The following is an 18,477-nucleotide window of genomic DNA, read 5'->3' as shown; positions in this document are numbered from 1 at the left end:
GCTCCGCCTCTGGAAGCATGAGGCATTCTTGCTGCGTATTATAGACTGTAGTGGGTGTTGAACAACACGGCTCCATTGGGCCAAATACAAACTCTGAGGGCCCAGACTACCTACTGCTCAATACTGTTGTTTTCTAACAAGACCAACAACAATAATCCAGGCTGTTTCTTTGTGCTGTGGAAGGATGTCCCATGAGAACTCTTCTTTGTAAAGGTCCTGGGTTCAGTAGCAAGGGCTATTATGGACGGCTAAGTACAGATAAAGAACACAACAGATGCTCACAGGCAGATCTCAGCCCTTCTCCTTTAGGGCCATCATAAAGGATGTGCACAGAGGTACTCAGACTGCAGATACTGTCAAATGGAGCTTTAAAGCAGGACAACTCTTTAAGATCAGTTCGTGCCTCTTCAATACACAGTACATTCTATCAGTACAGGTGTATGAAGGGCTGGAGGAGCAGAGGGAGGAGGGACTACCCAACCAAAAGGTAAATGAAAGATGGTAGGGAGCACAGCCCTATCTTAGGGAATGCACAGTGGCTCTGCCAGGGGCACAGGTGGGGAAGGAGGCCACAGGCAGAGGAAACAGCAGGCACACATCACAGAAGCAGGCAGGTACAGAGTTACCAAGAAGCCAGTGGGGAAGAAAGAATGTTGCTTGTTGCAATAAATGCAGGGAACTCTTGGCATTCAGCTGCCCCTCCTGCAAGACACTGGTGTGCTTTGTACAAGGAAGAATTGTCTCCTTCAAGATGGTAATAAAGCAACAGAAGAGAGCTCTGAGCATGGCCAGGCAGGAGGGAGAAGAGGAGATGAGCTTGAAAGAATAAACTGAGGCCAAGGTGTCAGAACAACACCAGCATCTCGAAGGAGGAGGCTTTCTTCTGCACACCACTGGGGCCTGAGGACAGAGACTCCCTTGGAAGATGGAGAGTAGTGTCTAGAGAAGAGGAGACCAGGAGGCTAAGGAAAGAGCAGAGGCGAGAGCCTGGGGACGGACCAGGCTTAGTCAAGACAGGCAGAGTGCTGAGGAGATGCCCGAGGCGGGACAGGCAGCTTGTGGGGAGCAGTGTGCTGCTGGAGAGGAGGGGCTCGGCTATCGTTCAGAGGCTGATCAATAAACTTTTGTTACAGGACAAGGGGACACACTGAAACAGAATAAGGCCAAATTGGGGACAGAGTTTAAGATAAGTTATCTGGCTTGAAAACCGGCCCAACATTTACTACGGAATAAATCAAACTATAGACAGCCGGAGACAAACACGCAGTTAAGGGCGGGAGGGCACTTTTCTGACTGGGGAATGCACAGCTTCACCTTGCTTCAAAAAGGCCAACGCCAGCTGTTTGTACCACACATCAATTTCACATAATATACACAAACACTAGGGAGTAACACCCACCACTCTTCCCAGGGTAGTGGAATTGCCTTCTCCAACACTGAAATTCACCCTACAAACGCCAGCCTTGGGAGGCAGACCTGCTGGGGAGGTGGAATCAGAGTCCCAGCTCCTTGGGTCACGGCAACTGAAACACACAGGCGGAGCGGCTGTGGGGTTTAAAGGGCACATTGGGGACGCTGAGGCTGATGACTGCTGGCCAAGGGGTCAGCCTTTGTGGCAAAGGAGACAGCCTGGGCCCTCTAACCAGGCTGTCATCATTTAGTCAGTGTTCTGATGGGGTTTTAGGACGCAGGTACATGGCATGTCTGTGGAGGGTTGTTCTGTAACTAAGGAAGCTAGAGACATAATGGGGAGAGAGCAGCTTTTGGGGAATCAAGAAAAAGCATAAAGTACTCAAAGCCCAAACCATTTGATCCCTGACTGAATTTGACTTAATGTCAGAGCCAGGAGCTCCGAGATACATGGTGCGTTCTCTGAGCTGCCAACCCGTGATGAGACAATGGTGACAGCCTCCATTCTCCACCCGCCAGCTTGTTTGTCATCTTCTACACGGCCGTCATGTTTGAGTGTAGCACTCACAATGCCTGATCTGTAGGCCCCTTGAAAGTTCACCCAAAGGAAGCATGAATGCTCAAAGAGATGAAAGAAAGCAGAGGGAGGGAATGGGAGCTGTTCTGGGAGGCAGCAGAGATTCCAGAGAGGACTCAGCTCCAGAACTTACCCTAGGAGTGAATTGCCCACTCTTCCAGAAAGACCCACAGGACGCCGTCTCACAGTGAGGTCAGTCCTCACCCCTTAGGAGCTCACAGCTCAAGTGAGAGCCATCTCATAGCAGGAGGAGCGGGTAATGCCCATGAAACACCTGTGCAGAGCTCCTTTAACTCCACAGACCCAGCCAGCAGCCTTCGAAACAGCTAAATGGGCTACGACTGCATAGCCCACAGAAGCATGGGACAGGTCTGAGCTCAGACATGTCAGAACTACAGGCGTCCTTAAAGCTTCCCGAGACTATGGTCTCTTTTTAGGTCCCCTCCCCTCCCCCACCAAGTTCTGTGTTTGTTTGTTTGTTTTTAATTATTTGCTCAGTCCTCAGTTCCTCTGCCTGAGAGCAGCGGAATAAGCAATGACATATGTCTGAAGACTTACTAAGATGGTAGCCCAACTTCCCATTGCCCCAGATTAAAGCTCTCTCTCCTCACAGTTACTGTGAAGTCGCAATGATGCCTCTCAACACTTCCTCCATTTCATCAGGCAGACTCACAGATGAGGACTGTACTGTGCGGGTTATGAGTGATGTCATTATTTTGGTACCCTGCAGTCCCAGGTGTGGCTAGTGAGGGCCTCTTCAAAATGATATCTATGCTCACTGACACTCTACGCCCCATCACTCTCTGGGCACTCCCCTATTTTCTGGCACAGCGAGAAGCACCAGGCTCATCTTGTACTGTTCTTAGCTACTTACTTAAAGGATTTCTGCTAGCAAGACTAACGTTCAGAGACCACGATGGGGAATAGAGAGGTGCTCATTGTCTTTGGGCTCTAATTTAGACTTTCTAAGCAGACAGGGTTGGGGCACACCTGCAAGCATGCACGCACGGACACACCACCATTTCTGCTTATACTAACACTCTCAGTTGCCATAAGACACCAAGTATTTACTGTGGCTTTGTTTCCACATTGGCAGCTTCCCTTTCTATCTATCAGAGCTTGGCTCTATGGCTCCTATTTCTATATGTGCTCTATCCTACCTACTCGTTGGGTCAAAACCCCACGTTCCTTTTCTACTTTCTTCCCTGATCTTCAAGGAGTGAACACATTATCTGACTGAAATATCCTTAGCTTTAATCCTATTTGCATTCTTTTTGGTTAAAAACAAAAGCAAGAAAGATAAACAGCTTCATCTGGCCGTAATCCCAGAAGCTCCAGAGTCACTCTGCCCGACTCATCACACAGCTGTCACACCCACCTCCAGCCCTCATACTTAACACACCTCTCAACTGTCTCCTAAACAGACTGCTTTGTGTCTAACCCTCCATGCGTGTCTGCCCCCTGAGAATGGGCAGGTAATGGATGTCTTCTCTCTCCGTACAAAGAGGAGCCTTATTGAGAAAAGCATTTGCTTTTCTCTTTAAATAACACTCTGCCCAGGAAGTCGCTTCACACGGGTCACAGGTCTTTCTATCATCTTTTCAAAGACAAAAGCCTTCTATCATCTTTTCAAAGACAAAAGCCTAAGTAGTGTAGCTCTATTGTGCAGCTGTTTCATGATCTCCTCAGTCGTCCTCTGAGTGTGCAGGTTATCCTAAGATACTCAGTCCCAAACAGGCCATGATGAACAGCTGCACACACGAGCTTCCAAATTGTTGGAAGGAGTCTGCAGGGCCACCTCCTAATACAATCCCTGGGCAAAGGCAAATGCAGACACTGGACACTGTTAAGGTCGCTACTCTAGGTGGCCTATGTGGCCATCAGCAATGATAAGAGGCCTGTTCCCTTGCCTCCATAGACCACAGGGGAGGCTTTTTCAGTTCTGCTAACCCAGCAGAAAAGAGACAGCCTTCAATGTAGTTTTAATCCGTATCTCTCTGGGCATGGGGACATCTTTTGATCTATTTAAATACAGGGTGTGTTAATGGTTTCCTCATTTTAGAACCCATTTTTAATATTTTCCACTTTGTTTTTAAAATTAGCAAAATGATTTCAAAGCCATCTCTCTGCTCCTAGGACACACTTGCTATATACGTTCCCCAGCTTGCCAGCTGTCATGGTTTTGTTATGGTTTTATTAGGACTTTTTTTGGGGGGGGTTATATGAAGTTACTTTCTCTTTGTGACTGTGGTCCACTGACTAGAGATGTCGCCGGTACCATTTGCTTGGTTTCCACATCAGCCTTGGTCGATTTCAGTCTTCTGGTTGTCTACCTGCAAGCCGGGGCCATATTTTTGGACTCCTAGTGTGTTTTAAGACTTCTACATGTGCTTTAAGGAACACAGGCCTTGCTCTCCCAGCACCGACCCTTTAGTTGTTCCTATTCTTTTATGCGTACTTCTTTTTCCCAAGAGCTTTAAGTGGCACTTTGGAAGAGCCTGTTAGCATGGGTACTAATTCACATTTATTCATGTGACTGACACATGAATAATTTGATTCCGTAGTAAATATATTACATGTTTAGTGTTTCTGGGTACTCCCTCCTGATTTCCCTCCTTTATCTGTGCTTTGTGACAATGTCTCATAGCTAGCTTAGATTCCCCGCCTCCTTCTGAATGCTAGGATGGCAGGTATGTAACATGCCTACTTTTCTTTTCCTTTGAGGCTGGTGGTGGAACCCAGGACGTCATTCATGCTAGGCTAATGCTCTACTAGGCTATCTCCTTTCTTTTCTTATTAACTCTATAGTTCTCATGCGTACCTTTGTATTTCTACATGCTACAGCCTTCAGACCCCATTTTCTCAAGTATCACTTTAGCTTCCCCCCCTTTTATTGAAAACAGACTTTTTCTCACATAATATATCCCGATTATGGTTTCCCCCACTCTACTCTTCCCAGTTCCTCCTCTTCTCCCCTTCCATCCAGAGCTACTCCCTCAGTGTCTCCCATTAGAAAACAAACAGGCTTCTAAGAGATTAAGATACAATATGATAAAACAAAAAAATAATCACATCAAAGTTGGAGGAAACAAACAAACAGAAGGAAAAGCCCAAGAAAAGGCACCAGAAGTAGAAACCCGCTCTTTTGTACACTCAGGAATCTCATAAAAACACTAAAGCCAGAGTTTGCCTTTGGTTTCTTAGTATCTAACAGTATCCTTGATTCCACTGATTGCACACACAAAAGTCAGTACTTTTATTTCATCGGCATCTTTTTGGACCCCTCCCTGTGCGACTGAACACAAAGCTCCTAGGCTCTCTCTCTGCCCTCATGACCACTTTGCTTGTACCTTGCTCAGCATGCCCTGGGCTAATCAGTCTACCTTCTCTTGGCTGGGGAAGCTCAGCCTCCAACAGACGCTCCAGACAGGCTCACGGGTGCAGAATCCTGAAGCGGTCAAATGCTCTCTCTGGCCTTGATGCTTGAAAGAACACACGTGTCCTTGGCTCTTCTTTGAAAAGTGTTATCTTGCTTTATTTACTTGCGCTCATTTATGTGCACCACATGAAAACTGGGGAGGCCAGAAGGTGGTGCTGGAATTGAAGCTGGATTTATACGCAGCTGTAAGCTCTTTGACATGGGTTCTGGGAACTAAACTTAAGTCTTCTACAAGAGCAGCAAGCATTCTTAATTGATGGGCCAGCCCTTGTTGGTTTTCTTTTTAAGATTCATTTTTATTATTTTGAATTATGTGCATGTGTACTACATGAGTGCACATGTGTATGTGTGAGCATGCATACGTGAGGGTGTGTGTGTGTGCATGTGCTGCAGAGATCAGAGATGTCAGACCCTGCAGGAGCAGAAAGCGCCCTAACTGCTGCGAGGCCTCTTGAGCCCTTTGATGTTTCCAGCAGTGTACTGCAGTCCGATGGTTTAGGGCTGTTAAGTTACTTGAGTTCTTGCTCGGAAGTCCTGAGATATTTATCTTTGCAGCATGACTCCTGGATTAGACTGACTTGGTAGTTCCTAGTTAACTAAGACGAGTTCCCTGTGGCCCCTATTAGTGCTTAGATTCAGACCTAGGCTTTACTTTCTGGATTTTCTTAGCTTCGCACACTGGTTCTATCCCATGATGGTCTCCCCAGAACTCTGACAGACGCATGTGTGATGATTCGTGCATGGTCTCAGCCCCTGCTCTGTCCCAGTCACTTTTCCAGCTCTCCTTTGGTCACCTTCTCTTTATTCTCTCGGCTGTCTGCCTTTCCCTGGGGCTTGTTATTAGATTTTACTTGAATATAATTTTATTTGTACCTCTGAGTTCAGACAACATTTCTGTGATAACGTTCTCATTTCCCTGAGTATAGCCAGTGTCAGTTCTTTTAAGTTTGTGCTTGAAGGGTTTCTTTGTTCATCTTACCGAATGCTAGCTGAGGATACTAAAGCCAGTTTTGAGGGCAGTGTTCTAGTCTCCTGCTCTGTGGTATCTGTTTCCTTAGAGGCTAGGGGAGCTTTATCTCAGCAGTATTTTAGTATGAAATTTTCAAACATCAAAAACATTGAAAGAAATATAGAATAAACTCCCTATACCTGTGACCTAGGTTCCACAACGCCGTTAGGCTTTATCATGTGCACCCACCCATTTGTCCACAACCTGCTGCTCCAACTTGTGCCGGATACACCTGAAAACATAGCACAACCTTCCCTAGACCGTTAGGCAGCCCAGCTAAGTAGAAGTCAATGGTCACTAAAAAAACATTTGGATAAAATTTGCCCATAATTGGAATGTGCACAATTCTCTAAAGTTGACAAGTGCAGAATTTAGATGATTCTTCATTGTGGAGAGTTTCTCATCCTTCCCTGTCAGTGCCGCCTCTTCCCTTCTAGTAAACACTGCTCTAGAACTTTCTTAAATGCAGTATAGTATGTTTCATTGCGAAGGTCTGTTTCCACTCTGGAAAAGGTGACAGGGAGTGCACAGACAATAGCTCAATGGAATCGTTTGCTTTTCCTACTTGCCAACTGATAAAAAGCAGCTGAGTGTGGGCATTCTGGCTATATTTGTGGTAAGCTTTGTGGCTTCTGTGTTCATGGTTTCTATACTCTGTGGCAGACATTTGAAGAGACTGAGGTGTACACAGTCACCTGTAATACTTTTAAAGTAAAGAAAGATTGTTTAAGAAAAATATGACCAAAATGAACAACAGTTCTTCATCTACTCATCTTTCTTTCCTTTTTGGTGGTTGGTGAGGGATATTTAAGCAAACTTCACATATCTTGATATTTCTGTCCTTTGCCAGTGCTGGTCAGTCCCCCAGGCATCTGCCTTTTTCTGTCCATCTCCTGGCTACAGAAATAACTGGCAGAATGTCCCAAGTTCTCGTGGTTTTATTTCACATCCAGGCACTGATAAATTTCTAGTCATGAGATTGGTCTGATCTATTATTTGATACTCTTGCTGTTGAAGAAGGTTCTTCCCCCTCCTCCTTTTCAGATCTTTGTGGTCTTACCATCTTCTGAAGTCTGATCTCAAACTCCTGGCCCTCAGTGATGCTCTGGTGGTGGTCTCCTTAGTAGTGACACACAGCCTTTCTTCTCAAAGCAGTAGTTCTCATCATTTCAGCCCCAGGACCTCTTTCTACTGAAAATGGCTGAGGATCTCCAGGAGCTGTCAGTCCTTACTGCAATAGAGGACGAACGGAGGCCAGTCTGAAGGACAACAACACATGGCCCCGAGAGCTCGCCGTGCCAATGTCCCCCAGCATTAGGAGCCTGAAGAACCCCACTGTGGACATGTCAATCAGTGAGGAGCAGGAAGGAGAGGAAGACCTCCATTTTCCTTAGAAGCAGTTTGACCTCATGGTCCCAGGGGAGGGCTCTGCAGCTTCTTGCCCTCAGATCACAATTTGGGAATGGCTGCCTGAAAGAATGGAGTTTTAGAAGCAAACATCTTTAGGGCCCGAGTTGAAGCTGTCTTTCTGTAAAAGTGGAGAAAAACAACTGGGGAGATGGTATGTTGTGTAAAGTGTTTGCTGCGCAACCACACAGACCTGAGTTCGGATCCCAGCACTTGTATCTAGGTGAGGCATTATGCACCTACGCTGCCAGCACTGGGAGGTGGGAAGAGTTGGATTCTGAGGGCTTGCTGGCTCCAGACTCACCCAGAGAACCTGTTTTAAAAATAAGGCAGAACCTGAGCGTGGTAGTGTGCATGCACCTTTAATTCCAGCTCCCAGAAGGCAGAGGCAGGCAGATCTCTGTGAGCTGGAGGCTAGCCAGGGATGCAGAGTAAGATCCTGCCTCAGATAAAGTAGAGAGGTAATTAGGGAAGACACTCAATGTCACCTCTGGTTTCTACAGGTGCACACATGCATACTTCCCACACACTGAAAATACAGTCACACAAGAGCGGAGAAACACAAAGACCAGTTCTTCGTACAAGGCTTGTAACTGGAATCTTAGTGACTAAAGCATGAACAAAGAACTCCCACAATATTCAATGCGGTAACAAATGTGCTAGAACTCAGGTTTTCATGGCTCCAGCAACCACTGCTGGTGCAGCACAGAAATACGGCAGGGGTGGCCTTCAAGAGTGTCTGATGGACAGTAAAAACTAAGGCCAAGCCTTTAGCATTCTGGGAAAATCCGATATTCAGAGCTGCTGGCGGGTACAGATTAATGCAGCTGTCTGGAAAACACATTGGCAATATGGAAGGGTGAACACCTGTGTGCCTGAGCCAGGCTTCCCAACCTCCACCTTGTAGTTTGGTGGGCTTTGCCTGCTCACTGCAGGAGAGAACACATAGCAGAATCTCTGGCTTCTACCCACTCAGATGTCAGCATAAAATCATCTTAAAAATATTGCCAGGCACTGTCATACACCCCTTGGGAGGCAACAGTCAGTCAAGAACCACTGACCTAATATACATACAAGTAACATTATACAGTCTGAGCAGGCTTCTTTACATACTTAGGAATAAACACACAGACACACACACCTCACAATAATTAAAGAGGTCATGAATTGAAAGAGAACAGGGGATTGGTCGTATATTGGAGAGTTTGGAGGGAAGAGGGGAAAACAGAAATGATGTAGTTACGTTATAATTTAAAAATTATTTAAAACAAAAAGTACTCTCCTAAAGCAAGCCAGTCCATGGTGAGAAGTAGAGCAGATACCAGGTGGGAGGAAAACAAGGTAACCCTTTAGGCCATCAGGGCCCAAAAACAAGAGCCAAGAATGCTCTGAGCAGAATTGTTTATAAAAAACACAGAAACAAATCAAATGACCACTAATAGAAAAAAATAACAGAATATTTCCTATCAGAAAAATGAATAAGCCAACAATTTGAATAAAATGTACTAAACAAAAAAGGTTGAGTGAAAAATTAGTTCATAGTCTGGCGGTGGTGGTGCACACCTTTAATCCCACCACTCAGGAGGCAGAGGCAGGTGGATCTCTGTGAGTCAGAGGCCAGCCTGGTCTACAAGAGCTAGTTCTAGGACAGGCAGGCATCAAAGCTACAGAGAAACCTTGTCTAAACCTTCCCCCCAAAAGAAAAATAAAAAACTAGTCCTTAAAGACAATATATAATAGCTTCCAAGTACACTGAATTAAAAATGGGAAAATGAAAAATTACACTTAATAATACAAATAAAGCCCCTTGAGGAATGATGAGCAAGGGAGGGAGAACTGACACATGCTGCAGATAGATTATACACCAGCGGTGGCAGGGTTTATATTACTAAAGATTTTAAAACATTAAAAAAATTTATCTATGTGTATGTGTGTCTGAATCTGTGCACATGAGTGCAGGTACCAGAGGAGACCAGAAGATGGCGGTGGAGGCCCTGGAGCTGGAGCTACAAGTGGTTGTGAGCTCCTCAATGTGAGTGCTAGGCACAGACCTCTCATCCTTTTGAAGAACAGCAAGCACTAAGCACTTTGATATTATTAAACAGATATGAAAGGGTCATACCTAGATCAGCAATAGCACATGTCATCAATTAAAGATTGGGATAAAACCAAATTACAAAAACTTTACAACCTTCTGAGCCCTATCCCAGCCTGAGAGGCTAATAAGCCTGGCCTCTGGACTCGGGTGGTTCCCGTCATCCGTCTCTTCCTGGCCTCTTGTACTCCAGTCATCCCCTGATGAATCTCTTTACCTGAGTTCCTCCCTTGGACCTTGCTTCACTACACTTGGGAGGGTTTGGTCTTAGTTCCCAGCACATTGTCCACTCCCCCTGGCACCACTCTTTCTCACGTTCCTAGTCCAATTCTGCCCCTTAACCTTGTCATTCCAACAGAGGTAAGGCAGCAGCGGCTGGTCCCTGCTCCTACTTTTTACACTGCAATGGAAGCCTTGGAAGTGTGGGGTCTCCAACTCTCAGGTCTGTCCCCTTCTGAATGGTAGGAATCGCTTCTGCAGCACAGCTCATGTATCAATCTGATACCAGGGCAGGGACGTGCCAAGGGCCAAAGGGCCAGGCTTCCAGGGAACTCTGACGGTTGTTTTTCTTTTACAAGTTACCCTGGAAAAGTTTCTCTTGGATCCATTTGTAGGGGCAGAACTGCTGGGTGCAGGGCAGTGATGTGGGCGGGTTGTCATCTCTTTAGGAGTTTAATGTATTTCTCTCAAAATGTACCCCACAGCTCCAGCTGCTCTAAGGGTACATGGAATGGAGATTTAGGGTTCTGCCTAGAGCAACCAACTCAGGATTTCTGAGCAGCCTGCAAGGAATACGCATCGTGGGAAATCACCCAGTGACTCTGAGGACCACTCAGGCACGAAATCTACTGAATTCGGTGAAGAAATCTAAGTGTTAGCAGAGCGGCAGTTCAGTTGCTAGTGAGCTTCCCAAGGACTCCACCAACCAGGGCAGAGTGAGACGGGATAACGTGCCCTGTGGTTTAAGGAAGGCAGCATCATTGAGGCAGGAGGGCTAGTGAGTAGTTTTGGAGAGATGTGGACACAAACCTAAGGTTTTGTAAATCAAATTAACCTCTAAATAAAGGTTATAAACTACTAGGGTATATTTCAAACACTCCAATGCAAGCTTCATTTTCTTATGTTTTATACCTAGTTGATCAGTCAAATGCTGGAGATGATAATGTTTTAAGTGATGCGAGAAGCCAGCAGCTTGCTCCAGTCTGACTCAGTTAAGCTCTTACAATATTTTGACTGTTGGAGGAAAATTAATAATGGGATGTTAGGCGGTAGATTAGCTGAAACTAAATATCAACACAGCGAGATTTATTTTTGGATGACTGAGCTCATCCCTTCAGAGAACAGAAACAGCCCTCATTATACCACGAGCCACTAACTCACACGGCAGCAGGACAACTCCCAGTGAGCTGAGAATTAGCTGGCACATTAGCTGTGCTTTGGAATGTACAGGCCACAGGTGATGACCAAGGCTTACAAAGACACTGGGGAGACTTCACTAGCAACTGGCTGGCTGATCAGGATTAAGCCAGTTCAATCCCCTGCAAAGAGCAGGTAGCCCGTGAACCAAGGTGCACCACTGAGGTCAACCAGGCTTTTCTAGCCTTCTGGCATTCAGTTAGTGTTCACTAGGTACCTGCTTGCCCCCAGCCTCATCATCACACCTTGCACACATGCGCTACCCTGCAGTGTTACTATGCACAAGGGGACGGTCCCAGTGTGTTTCCCAGTTTGAATGTGGCTCCTTTTTCTGAGGGGCCTGAAGCCCTGGTGCTTCCAGACCAACAATGAAAAGCCACTTTGGCTTTGGATGAGCCAAACAGACCCTAGCTGCCTAAGACAGAAGCCCCAGAAAGTGTCAAGCTGCCCTCTTTCCCCCACGCTTTCTACATAGTGGAGAGGCTACCAACTAAAGCTTTGAGATCCCAAATTACGGACTGCCTGAAAGTGATTGCCTAGAGTAAGAACACCAAAATGGGTTCACCCAATCATGCCTTTTGTCAATGAACTGACTGGGTCAGTGACTCTGTTTCCTATGCAGATGCACAAGCCAGCCAAGAACCTGCTCTCCGCTCACACGGCAGAAACTGGAGACCTCTAAAGTCAATGGAATTAGTGGAACTAGGACTTAGACATGTGCGTGTGTGCGTGCGTGCGTGCGTGCGTGCGTGCGTGCGTGTTATATAAAATACAAAGCTGGAAATAATCCCAGCATATCTCAGCAATTAAGGAGAAAACTGTTCAAGTGGACTTCAGAAATTATGCATTACAATACACATTACATTTACAAATAAAATATTGCAAACTTAGAAAGCTCACTTCCTTTCCATTCACCGGGCAAAAATAAACATGAACATACAACCAGCTTTTCTGAGATGTAGGGGCTGAGTGAAGAATGGCTCACCTGAGTGTCTGGTGATCTATACCCGGGAAGATGCCATAGTGGGGGTGGGGGCGGGGTTCACATGGGACTCAAGGCAGCAAGACTACATGCAGAGCCTTGCCTCCCCAGAACCCACCAAAGCCCATCCTTTTTTTTTTTCTTCTTCTTTTAAACAGGGTCTCTGTGTAACAGCACTGGCTGTCCGGGAACTCACTCTGTAGACCAGGCTAGACCCAAACTCACAGAGATCTGCCTGCCTTTGCCTCCTGAGTGCTAGGATTAAAGGCGTGTGCACCACCGCCTGGCAGAGGCCATTCTTTGTACAACATGTTGCCATAAAACATGTGTGCTAGGAGGCACCCATCATACACAGACATCAAACCCCTCTCACGGACACCACAGCACATCCTTAGCCTCCAAAACACACTGCCTTTGGTCAGTTTATGAAAATACAAATGTTAGTGGACTGTAAGCTCAGAATTCTGAGTGCAAACCCAAAAGGAACAACAGACTCAAAAATCATTGGTGACAAAGGTTCAGATGCTTTTTCCTGAACTGTGAGGGTGGTAAAAGACTTTCATAGCCCACGAAGTCCTGAGGCAACATGTTCATTCTCTAGAACAACTCAGTCTAATCTCTTAGGGAAAATAGAAAATTTACCCCAACACTGCTGGGGAGGTTTTTACACAACCTGACATCAGGCCAAATAGCTTATGGTGCCTTCCTGCTCTTGTTAACTTTCACCGGGGCTGCAATTTGCTCAAAAGCAAGGCTTCAGAGTGCAGAGTGTTTATCCTAAAGCAGTGGCTCTGAACCTGGGGGTCGAGACCTCTTTGGGGGTCACCGAAGGCCATCAGAAAACACAGATATTTACCTTATGATTCATAACAAATAGCAATGAAAGCAATTTTATGGTTGGGGGTCACCACAACATGAAGGATCATATTAAAGGGTTGAAGCATTAGGGAGGTCGAGAACCACTGCCCTAAAGGATGCCAAGAAAGAAAGAAAACACGCTCCTCGCTACTCAACTGGGATTTCATCTCCAGTGCCTAGAGCTTCTGTAACAAAGAATTGTGTGTGTGTGTGTCCACTCGTATGTGTGCAGGCCAGGTGGGTGTCAGGTGTCACTCTCCACCTTACTTTTTTCAGACAAGGCCTTCATTGAACCTAGCGTTCGCTCACCAACTCAGCTGTGCCACAGTGCTAGCTCGCTGCAGGCCCTTCCTGCTTCTCCTCCAGTACTAGGCCCGCAGTGCATGCTATCATACACTTTACTGAGTCATCTCCTCAGCCTCCACAGGGAGGACAGGTTTCTCCTCCACACGTCCCCACATACAGGCAAGCAGATCTTACCAGAAGCATTGCCGAGGTGCCATTGGGTCTGGACAAATGAATGGACATTTCTGGAAACATCCTGTCAATGCGGCTGATCACATCATCGACGTACCTGGGTGTGGAGAAGTACATAAGTATGAATAGGAGTCCTGCTGGGGACTGGAAATCCACTTCACACCTAGTACCCAACTTTTAGTTGTGATGCTTTTTGAAGAAGACAAGATTATAAGGCCCTTATGAAAACCTCTTTTTTTCTCCCATGACCCTTTGCAAAGGGGCTCTGTTTTAAGTGATTATATATCTACATTTTAAAGGAAGTACCCCGAAAGCAGCTTAACTCTCCACTGGGATATGTATGTCCCCTCTACAGGCCTCCAGTGTAAGCACAGCCCTGTGCTTCAGCCGTGTCTTCTTTAGTCGAACCTGACAGCTCGCTGTGTTTTCAGTTTTCTTAGATTTCTGCTTGGCTTTTATTTGCTCAGCTTTCTATGTCCCTATTACCACTTTATTCCTAACTTTATTTCTAAATTCCACAACTCTAAAACCTTTCTTAGTAACAGTCAAATATATCAGGCGAGCTACAAGTTCCATTTTCACCTCTCCGCTGGCCTCCATCTTCCAGGGTTTACTACTCGCCAGGACCACTGGCACTAAGCATTGGCACGGTGCCGGCTACTTATTAAGGACTCACAGATGACAAGTGTGCCGGCGGGTGGTCCCAAGAGCCCTCCTGCCCTGCAGTGGAGGCTCAGTGGAACATGCCGGCCCACAGCACACACAGAGTTGGCTCTGCTCCCTACATAGGAAACCATGCCAGCTCACTACCCAGCCACACTGACACAAAGGATGTGCACAACTCACCAGCCAAGACTCCAAACTTCCCATTAAAGGGTCTTGGGATGGGTTTGACATCCACTAGATGTAGCAAATTAAATTCCATGCCCATTCCACCAGGGACCCGCTAGGTATACTTTCCAGGGAAAAGCAGAGGAAAGCTCCTTGTCCACAGGATCCAGAATTTCAGCTAGAAACCTGGGGCTCAGGAGAGACAGCGCACAGGACGCCATCTGTTAGACTGTGAGCACCACCATTCTGCTAATGAAGTCAGAAAGCAGCTCTCGGGATCAACGCGTCAGGTTTCTTGTGGAAGGAGGACGGGAGGGACTGCAGAAGGCCTGGTAACTACTAACAAGGGCCGTGGGCAGGGGGAGCAGAGGTAAAGGGAGGAAGGGGTGCTGTCTGGGGTGCTCCCTCAGGAGATGGCAGCAGGGCTTCTGGTAGTCCTCAAGGAGCCCACTGATTCCATGGTGCCACACACACGGGCGGCTTCCCCTAAGAGGAGCATCATGAGCGGCTCGCCATTAGAAGCTGAACCTGCTCCAGGCATTTCTTGAAAGCAAGGCCCCACCCTATTAAGATGTAGCAATTTTGGAAATGTCATTCCTGAGTGACTAAGAAACACTGCGGTCTTCTGCGATCCCCTGACTCACAGCCTCATAGGACATCCTGGCATCTAAGCACGAATGCTCCTGCAAAGGTGACTAGAAGAGGAAGGCATCAGCGTGGCCCTGCCTGGTGTCTGCTGGACAAGCAGAAGATGCATGACAAAGCCATGCCAACTCGGGCGCTGGCAATGCTTATCTTCGAACACTTCGAATCTATATGTGTGGTTTCAACCCATTTCTCCAGACTCAGCGGAAGCAAACAGCCTCTGTCCTGTGTGAATGGAGGTCACTGCTAAGTATATGCTAATGTGAGGGGCAGGCAGGGTCTTCTGCGGTCCTCAATCAATAGCCATCATAGCTCTGGAAGGGAACTCAATGCATATGCACAAGTTCAGCCCAAAGACACATCATAACCTGCTCCGCCTGGTTATCTTTCACCTTGAAACCTTCAACAGACCACCTGGAAATCAGATTCCTTACAAGGCTGGAAAACCTGAACAGTGGCTATGTGATGATCCTGGGCCACACACAAAGTTGGAGCCCACCTCACCTTGCATTTTCCTAAAATTCCAAACCAACCACCTGGTCCATATTTCTTTTGTAGCATCCAGAGTTGCAGTGGGCAAGCAGTAAGCACCCCTGGCCATTTCTGGACCCTACGGACAATGGGAATGTTTATTTGGACGGGAAGGTAGTGGCAGAAGAAAGACAGTTCCTAGGAAAGCTAAGAGGCCTAGGGTGGGTTTTCTGTGGTTTCCTCCTGCCTGTCTGCCCGCCTGCCCGCCTGCGATCTTAGATAAGGCTCAGCAAACTCATTTGAAAATTCCATTGAGCAGAAATGAATTTTAAGGAGACTGTTTTTCTTCGCAGGCCTAACAAAGGAGATGCAGATTCCTTTATTACAGGTGACATTATGCATTTGCCAAAAGAGACCAAAGAAAGTCAGCTGCACCTTTAGCTGAGGAAAACAGTGTCTAGATTTTAGATGCAGAAATCAAAACACTTCATTTTTAAATAGACCCAGCCTTAGAGATACAAATGAGCCACGAGTAAGTTGACAGAAACCAGGGAGGCTTGCCACACCAGATTAAAAGTCTGGAGGCAAAAATGGTTTGCTTTCTGCTGAGGGTGGGGCCAGTATGTATGTGTGTGTGGGGTGGTCTTTGGCAGCTTCCAGAATGCTGCCTCCCAAGACAGCGGGCGCTGCTTGCCTGCATGGAGCTCGCAGAGCACGTCCTCGACTCACTGCTTCTAGAGCAGGGCTAAGGACAGGTAGGAACGGCTTGCTCTCCTCCCACACTGCCACCATATGTCACACTCTGCTTTGTGGCAGAATCAAATTACTTTAATTTTTACCTTTCGAGTGGAGGCAAACAAGCAGCCACACCACAGTGGTGACGAGTCCACACTTGAGCAGACGCGGCCCCGTGGAAAGACATTAATTTGGAGCCAAATTGAGCAGTGAGTCACAATTTGCACATATCTGTCAACCTGTTAACAGGGTAATAACTTGGAAGGACTGCTGTTCCTATTTACATTTCAGGAGGCTTTAAAAAATGGAGAAGCTGCTGGGTTCTCCTTTACGCTAACACGGCGGCGTAAGAACTCGCCTGGAAACACACAATTCTAGAAACACAGGTTCAGATCAAGGTGTGAATCTTAATTTTTAGTATTTTCAGGCAAAAAGTGAACTTTTAAGCAACTAGTGTGTCCTGTTTTTCTGCACTGTTTTCTGCAAGTTATCCTGAGATAAACTTGCGCAGAGCAAACCGAACTCCCCTCCAGGTCCCCAATGGCACCCCGGGACTGGACTGCAGACTCATTGCTTAGCATCTCTGCCACAACAGGCAGCAGAAAGCATCCTCCCCACCCCACCCCACCCCCTAGACGCACACTCAGACCCAGGCCCTAAGCCTCGTTTTCCTGTTTCTTTAAATGACCTTCACAGGAGAACTGAATGACACTGTCGCCCCCCCCCCCAAGTCCTCTCACCCAGCAACCCATTGACAGCTTTTCCAAGAAGTGCTCCACAGTGCTATGAGAGAGCTCTTGTTCCGTAGGATGGCCAGTATCTCCATGTAGCCACACCCCATCAGCATGGCAGGATGTTACTCAGATATTTCTTCCAAAAGCTAAAGGCCTTTCGTAAATATGTAAGACTGTTGGGTCTCCAAGTCCCTTCCTGGGCACACTTCAGTCTTTCTTGGGCCCCAGAGCCCTAGGAGAAGGTACTGCAAACTGAAACCAATGTCTCCATGGCAGTCTACGTACAACCTCCTGTCTGTCTGTGGACCCTGACTGCAGTACCCGTGTCGAGACCCTTCCAGAATTAAGGACTCTGGTTTCTTTGCTACCTTCTGAATGGGAATGGTTTCTCAGGAGAGGTGTTTTCATGGAGAGGGTACCGCCCGCCTGCCCACCTGCCTGCGTCTATCAGTTACCGCCTCTCCTGAAAGGACCACAGCTGCCGCAGTGTGGATGCCATCTAACAGCTGTGTGCGCCGCAGAGCCAAGTTTCCATAACTGCTAGGTGAGCTTCTTTACTTTTCAACCGACAAATTAAATATCGCGTGCATCTACCCTGTGTGTGTGCTCTGAAATAAGCACACAGTATGGAATCTATTATCAAACTACTGAACACATGCCTTATCTCACATATCACATATTAGGAATGTGATGAACTATCACTAACTCTAGCTGCTATGCTCTATAATGGAGTTTTTGAATTCGTTCCTAAGACTGTATCCTTTAGAAAACATCTCCCCTAGCTGACCCCCCATTTCAAGCCCTTGGTAACCACCATTTTACTCTCTTCCTCTATGAATCAAACTCTTTCAGGTTTGACACATGAATGACACCTTGTAATATTTCATCTGTCTGTGCCTGGCTTTTTTCATTTAACACAACGACTTCCATGCTCCTCCAGATTGACAGGGTTTCCTTCTTGTTGAAGCATCCATTGTGCCCACACCATGTTTTCTTTATCCCCTAACACACTGATGGACACGTCTGATGATGCCAGCTCTTGACTACCATGACTAACACTGCAGTGAGCATGCACACAGATGCCTCATCAATGTTCTGATCTTACAGCCAGAAGTGGGACTGCTAAGTCACATGCTACTTCTATTTTTAACCTTCTGAGGAACTTCCCTGCTATTTCCTGGCACTCACTCACATTCCCTCCACCAGTGTGCGAGCATCCCTTCCCCCACTCTCCTTTCAGCACCCATCTCTTGTAACAACTCTGTCTGCAACAAGGTCATGAACCTATTTGCAGGACCTCAGAGGTGACCTGAGTATGGGTGGCAGGCTCAGCAGGGCAAAGCCATACCACCCATGCCTTCTAGGAAAAGTGTGCTCTGCTTTCTGAGGCA

The 18,477-nt window shown here is 46.8% G+C and overlaps 1 protein-coding gene across 1 annotated transcript in view; it reads right to left on the bottom strand.

Moving 5' to 3' along the window:
- Med27 (mediator complex subunit 27) overlaps window positions 1-18,477 on the bottom strand; it is a 182,281-nt gene that overhangs the window by 43,387 nt on the left and 120,417 nt on the right. The window contains exon 4 of the mRNA XM_050155136.1: window positions 13,674-13,767. Within this exon, the coding sequence (XP_050011093.1) occupies window positions 13,674-13,767 (94 nt within the window). The remainder of the gene's footprint in view (window positions 1-13,673; window positions 13,768-18,477) is intronic.

The sequence above is a fragment of the Alexandromys fortis genome, unplaced genomic scaffold (assembly GCF_014885135.2).
Source record: "Alexandromys fortis isolate MF-2015 unplaced genomic scaffold, M_Fortis_MF-2015_v1.1 scaffold_72, whole genome shotgun sequence".
Lineage (NCBI taxonomy): Eukaryota > Metazoa > Chordata > Mammalia > Rodentia > Cricetidae > Alexandromys > Alexandromys fortis.
This window is presented reverse-complemented; position numbering and strand designations above follow the sequence as displayed.